Genomic DNA, 9,846 nt, shown 5'->3' on the forward strand with positions numbered 1-9,846 from the left:
CTTATTTCCAAAACAAATACATCAATCATCAGTGTATCATCTCCAATGGCACACGAATCGGGCGTATATTGCTCCGTCATGCGGCGCTCTTGTTAAATGTGTTAATAAAATTAATTTTGTGTTTGTTTACACGTTTTCATACGTCTTGTCAAGATTGAGGATGTGGATGCGTCACCTGTCAAGTTTTGTGTATCTGGGCTATTATCAAAACAAGGGAACCGGCAAACGGCTTCACACCATCATTGTTTGTTTATCGCCAGTAATATCGTAATGGTGTTGAGAAGATTGAGTTGTTAAAGTCTCCTGTCAATTATAGACACTCCAAAAGAGGCATGATATCGAAAATGTAAATAAAACGCGCGGTTGTGAATTAGTCATGCATGAATAACCACGTGACAATACCAATCGATAATGTCAGTTTCCTAGTTATAACTACCGGTAATCCATCTGTTATGTGTACTCCTTCACAATAAAATCGTGGACAGTTACTTCGGAGACATATGATGAAAACCTTGATGGTATCCTCGTGGAAAGTGTGCATTTCATGCATGATTCATTTAAATCCAAACATTAATTTTTACGCATAAGATGATTTAAAAAAAAACACACAAACTAGTTGTATCGTTATCGTCTTTAAAATAATTAATAATTGAAGCAATTAAAGAACACGTAAGATCAGCAATGTAAATATAACGATTTTCAGTTAGCCTGCAGTACGGAATTTTCCCCCCTGATTTTTTGCTTCAAGAACTTGTTTCCCAATTTTTTAGCTTAAAAGATTAGATGCGCGTTATACATACATTATACACAACGTTTTACGGTATTTATATATTATGTTCCATAACTGTAAAAAGCACGTAAGAATTTAAATATTCTTTCCAATTATTGGTTTCTGCTCTGTTGAAACATAATATGCAAATAGTTTTTATTGCAGTGCAAAAGAGCCATAACGATTTATCCATATTAAAAAAAAAATGTATTGTCCTAAATATTCAACATAGGCTCTGGGGGCATATTAAAATCGCACCGTCCGTTAGTCAGTCAGTCAGTTAGTCTGTCCGGATTAGTTTCCCCTTAATAGGTCAAGCAATTGTCATCAGATCTTCAACAAACTTCATGAAAATGTGTAAGGCAAAACATCTAGGTTAAGTTCGATAATCAGCCAAATTGACCCAGACCCACTTGAGTTACAGCCCTTGAATCATCGTATTTTTTTTATCGTTTCCGCTCAATAACTCTAGCAATTGTCATCAGATCTTCACCAAATGTCATGAAAATGTATAAGGCAATAACATCTTGGTCAAGTTCCAGAATCGGCCAAATTGACTCGCACACTTCTGAGTTACGGCCCTTGAATCATCGTAAAATTGTTCTTTTCTTGTTTCAGCTCAATAACTCGAGCAAATGACATAGGATCTTTGCCAAACTTCATAAAAATGTGAAAGGCAATAACATCTAGGTCAAGTTTGATAATCGGCCAAATTGACTTAGACACTCCTGAGTTATGGCCCTTGAATCATAAAAAAATTACGTTTTTTCTCGAGCAAATGTCATAGGATCTCTGCCACACTTCATGAAAATGTGTAAGGTCATAACATCTAGGTCAATCAGCCAACTTGACTAAGACAATGTTGAGTTACGGCCCACTGGGGTCAAAAACTAGGTCACTGGGTCCAATAATAGAAAAACTTTGAGTAGACAGTAGTGGTCACAGTTTTCATCCAATCTTTATGAAATTTGGTCAGAATGTTTATCTTGATGAAATCTGGGTTTGGATTGTATTTGGGTCATCTGGGGTCAAAAACTAGGTCACTAGGTCAAATAATAGAAAAACCTTGTGTAGAAAATAGAGGTCACAGTTTTCATCCAATCGTTATGAAATTTGGTCAAAATATTTATCCTGATGAAATCTGGGTTGGGATTGTAATTGGGTCATCCGGGGTCAAAAACTAGGTCACTAGGTCTGTCCCTCGCACTTTTGCGTTTAGGTTTCGAAAAATACTCATAACTTATGTGTCTCTTCATATGTGACCTTCATATTTGGTATGCATGTATATATAGACAAGGCCTTTCCATACGCACACAAATTTTGACCCTTTTGACCTTGAACTTGAAGTTATTAGGGTCTGCGTTTAGGTTTCGAAATCTTCGTTTAGGTTTCGAAAACACTTTTTTGGGGGGCATTTGTCTTACGATGGAGACAGCTCTTGTTGAGTTTCATTTTTCTTATTTGTTTACTCATTAACAGAGTATGTGTCCATAAATTAAAAAGGTCTAGGTCACAATACAGCACTCTATTGTCAAGATCTAAATCTGTATGTGACTGTATTAATGTTAACCAAAACTGATGCTTAAGGCAAAAAGTCAGTTGTTGTGGGCTAGAAGTCCTATTTTGTCTTCTTAAAAATGTCTTGAGCTTTGCTTTAAACATATACTGTCTTGATGTTTCAACAGAGCTAGAACATCTTGTCATCTATTGAAATACATCCCTGCAAGCTTTTCATGTTCATTGTTTGTACATGGATGACTGCTTTGGGCCATTTTATTTGTTACAACAACTATAGCGTCTGCTTTACCTACAAAAGTTTATATGTATAAACATTTTGTGCAATCCCATTTACATTTTAATTTTTATAATATTAATTAAATAAAAAATATAAGTTGACATAATAAATTATGATATTGTTTATTAGGAAAGAAGAATGCATCCATTGATGATGGTGGTAAGTAAATCCCATACATTTTTGCACAACTATAAATACAAGTTTAGTGTTTCAAATGTATGCTCTGTATTTAATAATGGACAGTGGGGCATCAATATTTAATAGCAACCACCATAGCATTATTAAACTTCGTGCACAAATTGCTTGACAAATGGTACGTGGAGAATTTTCAGAAAGGCTCTTAATTGTGCCTCGTGAACTCATGATCTTAACAGGTTATTTTTGTGTAAGCTAGAAATTGTTATCCCCCGCCATAGGTGGAGGGATATTGTTTTGGCGTAGTCAGTTCTTCCGTCCGTCCGTCTTTTCGTCCGTTCCTCCGTCCGTCTTTCTGTCCGTCTGTCCGGAGCCATATCTTGAAAGTGCTTTGGAGGATTTCATTGAAACTTGGTATGAGTATATATATGGATAATAGGATGATGCACGTCAAATGGCATTTTACACCATCTGTTAATAACAGAGTAATGGCCCTTTGTATCTTGCTTAAAAATGCTTTTTTGTGTGTCCGGAGCCATATCTTGGAAGTGCTTTGGCGGATTTTATTGAAACTTGGTATGAGTGTCCAGAACCATATTGGCTGGGGGTATCAATTCAACGAATGTGCTTGTTTTTCTTATGTTACACTCTAAATGTTAATGTATTAAGTGGAAGCATGTACTCCTTATCAACTAATTTCTTTGTGTTTTAAATGAATGCATTTGATTTACAGACATTTATGAGAATTCAGCGCCAGGTCAAAGAATGAAGGCTCAAGACAACAAAGGATTTGTTCCTGAAAATAACAGCCCAAAACTACCAAAGGTAGAACATGTGCATTGTTTCTGAATCAGGTCATTAACTGCTTGACAGTTCTATTTAGATGAAGTGTAAATATTGTAATATCTTTCTAGGACAATAATGTTACCTTGCTTGGACTAATAAAAAATGACAGTTTTTAGCTCATCTGATCACAAAGCACAAAGTGCTCTAGGTGACCTAGTGTGATCACCATATGTCCACAGTCTGTTGCTGTGTGGTGTATATTGTAAATTTTAGTTGTGTTACCACACTGGAGACTGAATTGTTCATGTAAACTTGATGAAACCTTGTCAGAATGTTTGTCTAGCCAATATCGCGGGCGGGTTTGATTCTCCGGAGGCCACATTTATGACTCAATCTAAATTAAAAAAGAATGTTTATCTTGACTAAATCCAGGCCCAAATGGATTCTTGGTCGTGTCAGTTCATAAACAAGGACACCAGGTAAAATGTTAGAAAAAAACAATAACTTATTACTCGAGAGGAACATTTATGACTCAGTCTTAATGAAACTTGGTCAAAATGGTAATCTGTGCAATATGAAGGCAATGTTTGAATCCGGGTAGAGTGGGGTAAAAAACTTGATCACCTAGTTAGTTTTTTAATGGTTGGTGTCCTTGATCCTAGGTGAGCATTTAAGGGCCATCATTTTACATACATGACCCATATTATCTTATTTATGACATTCATAATTATCATTTCTGTGTTGTTTGGCCAGTATTTAGATAATTACCTTTACTGAACAATTCATCATGTTAAAATCATAAATTCTACGAAAGAACCTAACTTTGCTGAAATGGCTTATTGTGGTCATCTTGCCATCCAAAATGCAAAATAAATGCATTGAAATCGATCTAATAAGTGAACTTTGGTAATAATTATGCCCCCCTTCGAAGAAGAGGGGGTATATTGCTTTGCACATGTCGGTCGGTCTGTTGGTCTGTCGGTCGGTCGGTCCGTCCACCAGGTGGTTTCCGGATGATAACTCAAGAACGCTTGGGCCTAGGATCATGAAACTTCATAGGTGCATTGATCATGACTCGCAGATGACCCCTATTGATTTTAAGGTCACTAGGTCAAAGGTCAAGGTCACGGTGACCCGAAATAGTAAAATGGTTTCCGGATGATAACTCAAGAACGCTTAGGCCTAGGATCATGAAACTTGATAGGTATATTGATCATGACTCGCAGATAACCCCTATTGATTTTCAGGTCACTAGGTCAAAGGTCAAGGTCACAGTGACCCGAAATAGTAAAATGGTTTCCGGATGATAACTCAAGAACGCTTATTCCTAGGATCATGAAACTTGATAGGTAGATTGATCATGACTCGCAGATGACCCCTATTGATTTTCAGGTCACTAGGTCAAAGGTCAAGGTCACGGTGACCCGAAATAGTTAAATGGTTTCCGGATGATAACTCAAGAACGCTTATGACTGGGATCATGAAACTTCATAGGTACATTGATCATGACTGGCAGATGACCCCTATTGATTTTCAGGTCACTAGGTCAATGGTCAAGGTCACAGTGACAAAAACATACTCACACAATGGCTGTCACTACAACAGAGAGCCCATATGGGGGGCATGCATGTTTTACAAACAGCCCTTGTTATTTGTAGTGTTTTCATTCAACCTGTCATGATTGACCTGTAACTGGGTGGATTTCCCGAAAGAACAAAATCATATCATGCTATGGCAGTGGCACCCCTGTTTTTATGCTTCTGTTTTTATGCACCCCAAAAATTAATTTTCGGGGAGCATATAGTTGCCAGTTTGAAGTTCCTTCCTTCCTTCCTTCCTTCCTTCCTTCCTTCCTTCCTTCCTTCCTTCCTTCCTTCCGTCACACTTTTGTTACAGTTTCTCATAGCGCCTTTAATATTTAACCGATCTCTTACATATTTGGCATGTAAGTACCTTGCATGGACCTTTTGATGAGGTTTGAGGTCACTGGGGTCAAGGTCACCAAGGCTAATAATAAATTATTCCATCACAATTTTGTTACAGTTTCTCATAGGACCTTCAATATTTTTCTGATCTCATATATATTTGGGATGTAGGTACCTTGCATGGACCTCTACCTTTTGATGAGGTTTGAGGTCACTGGGGTCAAGGTCACCAAGGCTAATTATAGATTTTTGTAGGTGTTTATTACCACATAGATTGACAAAGCACATCATCAAGGAGCATCCATCAATTTCACTGATATTCTTGTTTGTTTACATAATTCTTTCATGAACACAGAGGATAATTTTTATAAATGCTGATATTATTATGTTCCCCTTCTAAGAAAGGGTTTTTATTGTTTTGCACATGTCGGTCGGCCAGTCCGTCCGTCGGTCTGTCCACCAGATGGTTTCCGGATGATAACTCAATAATGCTTACGCCTAGGATCATGAAACTTCATAGGTACATTGATAATGACTGGCAGATGACCCCTATTGATTTTCAGGTCACTAGGTCAAAGGTCAAGGTCACAGTGACTTGAAATAGTAAAATGGTTTCCGGATGATTACTCAAGAATGCTTAGGCCTAGGATCATGAAACTTCATAGGTACATTGATCATGACTGGCAGATGACCCCTATTGATGTTCAGGTCATTAGGTCAAAGGTCAAGGTCACAGTGACTAGAAATTGTAAAATGGTTTCAGGAAGATAACTCAAGAATGCTTACGCCTAGGATCATGAAACTTCATAGGAACATTGATCATGACTGGCAGATAACCCCTATTGATTTTCAGGTCACTAGGTCAAAGGTCAAGGTCACGGCGACTCGAAACAGTAAATGGTTTCCAGATGATAACTCAAGAATGCTTACGCCAAGGATCTTAAAACAACATAGGTACATTGATCATGACTGGCAGATGACCCCATTTGATTTCAAGGCCACTAGGTCAAAGGTCAAGGTCACAGTGATTGGAAACAGTAAAATGGTTTCCTGATGATAACTCAAGAATAATTAGGCCTAGGATCATGAAACTTCATAGGTACATGTACATTGATCATGACTGGCAGATGACTCCTATTGATTGTCAGGTAACTAGGTCAAAGGTCAAGATCACAGTGACAAAAAAACGGATTCACTTAATGGCTGCATCTACAACTGACAGCCCATATGGGGGGTAGGCATGTTTTACAAACAGCCCTTGTTTGGTGTCTTGACAACCATAAAAGCCAATAAGAATGTGGAACTAATTTAGGTTTCGAATTAAAAATTCATATGTTAAATTATCTATCTATAGGCTTTCCAGTGGATTTTAGAATTTTATTGGTAAAGGATAATTGGATCTCTCTGAAACAATAAGGTTTTATGTTTTTCATTGCATTGCAAATGTAAGAAAATTTGCATTTTTTTTACAGAAAAAACATTCCAGTGTGAGTTATTATACTTGACAAATGGAAATGCATTTAGAATATTCTCAAACATGTGTTAACCACATGTCATGATAACAACTAAAAACCAATGATGAAACAATTTTGTTTTTGATAACAAATCGATAAATTAATTTCGATTATTCACTTTAAGCAAAAAACAAGCGTGCAGTTTAGGTTCTGGTCAGAACTTGCATTGTCTGGATCCCGTTTTTTGTTTGCCATGGATATATTGTCAAACATACTTGTAGAAGTCACAAAAGTACAAGATTGAGGGTCATTTGCAAGAGTCTTGCCTGTAGGGCCATGATCAAGGTCACAATTCAAGGTCAAAGGACAAATAAAATTGAATTACGAAAGCACTTTTCAGAAAATAACTTTATGCAGCATAAATGAAATTTCAAAATAACAAATGATCAGCATTATAGGATTCATTGTCTCTTAAAAGACCAAGACAATCTTGGTATGTTGTCATTTATTTAATTCAATGTCCATAATCAAATTTCAGAACTAACCTTTAACATTATCTGGTGCATATCTTCGTACAGAGTAAGTTGTATTTCAAATAACTTGGCGAAAGTGATCAACAAGATATAATCCCTCAGGCAAGACACGTGCTCATATGTCAATGTCAAACATAAGATCAAAGGCCATTTGTTAAGACGATCAACCAGTTACACTTTGTCCAGAGTATAATTCTTTTAAACATTGTTGTGAAATAAAGTAAAAGCATAGTTAAATGGAATGTAATTTGAATAAACCAGGCATATAGGTTCATGGTTTATGTACCCATGTAAGTTCAGATTTAAGTATGATTGTTTAACAGAGTTGTGCAAGAATCAAGCTCATACTCCAACTTAAGGTGCTCAAAACATAGTCTTGGGCATAACAAAGATTTTCAAACATGACATGACAAACATACTGAGACTAAGAAGGGCGCTCAATAACTAGATATTTACACTTAAGGTTAATTTCATAATTTTAGTTCAACGCTTGGAAGTCAAATTGAAGAATTCAGTTGAGACTTTTTCCTGTGTTATTCTCACAGCTTAACTCTTGTTGAAGGAAGAAAAAGAAGGAAGATGTTTTCTATGCAATAGAACATTAACGATAAAGTTGTCCAGCAGCAATGATTGATTGTTTTAACAAGTACAATATTCAATTTAAACCCATATCTTTGGGGTAATTACATTAGGCCACTGACCATGGCTCTTTAATGTGACCAATAATATAGCAGATCATTTAGGGTAAGTACTCAGTGATTGAAGACTTTAAATGTGGACCGCTTTGTACAAGAACCATAACATTTTTATGCCCCCGGATCGAAAGATCGGGTGCATATTATTTTTGGCCTGTCTGTCTGTCTGTCATTCATTCATTGTGTGTGTCCCAAAACTTTAACCTTTGTTAAAGTTTGGTCATAACTTTTTGATATTGAAGAAAGCAACTTGATATTTGGCATGCATGTGCATCTCATGAAGCTGCACATTTGTGAAAGGTCAAGGTTATCCTTCAAGGTCAAAAGTCATAAAATACAATACTAGGCAAGTAATAAGCTTTAAAAGGGAGATACTTTCTAATCCTGCCAAATGAAATATTGAGTTTTATTTCAAAGTGGCGCAAAAGGGGGCATTATGTTTCTGACAAACACATCTCTTGTTCTAAATATATTTATTTAGTTGTTCAATTTTCGTTAGCAAAGCATTACTTGTAATATAAATTTTTATTTCTGTTTTTCAAATAATAAAGTAAACTTGTTGTCCGTTTTTCAAAACTGTAAAGGTAAAGATCTCAGTTTTGTGTCAATACTTTCGGTGGCATTGGGCAATTACAGCAACACAACTTATTATTATACATGTACTCCCACAAACGAAGTTTAGGGGGGTATATAGGAGTAAACTTTTCTCTCTGTCGGTCGGTCTGTCTGTCTGTATAAGTGTCCGCTCTCTAATTCAAGTTGTTTTCATCCTATCTTCACCAAACTTGGTCAGATGTTGTATCTTGATGATGTCTAGGTCAAGTTCAAATATGGGTCATGCTTGGTCAAAAACTATGTCTCAGGGTCACTTAGTGCGTTTTAAACAGTGAGCATGGTGTCTGCTCTCTAAATTAAGTAGTTGTCATCCGGTCTTCACCAAACTTGGTCAGAAGTTGTATCTAGATGATATCTAGGTCAAGTTTGAATATGGGTCATGCCGGGTCACTAACTAGGTCATTGGGTCACTGAGTCCATTTTAAACATTCAGCATGTTGTCCGCTCTCTAATCCAATATCTTCACCAAACTTGGTCAGAAGTTTTATCTAGATGATCTTGATGCCAAGTTTGAACATCGGCCATGCCGGGCAAAAAACTCGGTTAGATTGTCAATTAGTACCTTTTTTAACATTCAGCATGGTGTCCGCTCTCTAATTCAAGTAGTTTTTATCCGATCTTCACCAAACTTGGTCAGAAGTTTAATTTAGATGTTCTTGAGGTTAAGTTCCAACATGGGCCATGCCAGATAAAAAAATAGGTCACGGGGTCACTTAGTACGTTTAACACATTGAGCTTGGTGTCGCTCTCTAATTCAAGTAGTTTTCATTGGATCTTTACCAGACGTGGTCAGAAATTAAATATAGATGATGAGTAGGTGAAATTCAAACATGGACCATGCCACGTCAAAACCTTGGTCACAGGGTAACTTTTTAAACATTGAGGATGGTGTCCGCTTTTTTTTGTGACGACAACATGCAAAATATTCTGTGTCAATGCAGCATGTGGGGGTATTTGTCACGTCTGTGACAATTTAAAGCTCTAGTTTTTTATTTGTGTCTGCAAAACTTCAATGTGCTAAAATGCCAAAGATATAGTTTTCAATCAGATTTTATTATTCGCCCGTTTTGAAAAAAACGGGATGTATTATAGTTTCACCTTGGCGGGCGGCGCTGGCGTCCACAGCAGTGTCCGCTCTC

At 36.8% G+C, this 9,846-nt stretch overlaps 1 protein-coding gene across 5 annotated transcripts in view; it reads left to right on the forward strand.

Annotated features, from left to right (window-relative positions):
* The window catches only part of LOC127860277 (nephrin-like), a 393,077-nt gene that overhangs the window by 78,796 nt on the left and 304,435 nt on the right, over window positions 1-9,846 (forward strand). For all 5 annotated transcript variants that reach the window (XR_008039666.1, XR_008039667.1, XR_008039664.1 and 2 more), the window contains exons 8-9: window positions 2,694-2,723; window positions 3,433-3,524. Coding sequence is in view for 1 of the 5 variants with exons in the window: in XM_052398274.1 (XP_052254234.1) it covers window positions 2,694-2,723; window positions 3,433-3,524 (122 nt within the window). In the remaining 4 variants the exon portion in view is untranslated. The remainder of the gene's footprint in view (window positions 1-2,693; window positions 2,724-3,432; window positions 3,525-9,846) is intronic.

Source organism: Dreissena polymorpha, chromosome 15 (assembly GCF_020536995.1).
Source record: "Dreissena polymorpha isolate Duluth1 chromosome 15, UMN_Dpol_1.0, whole genome shotgun sequence".
Lineage (NCBI taxonomy): Eukaryota > Metazoa > Mollusca > Bivalvia > Myida > Dreissenidae > Dreissena > Dreissena polymorpha.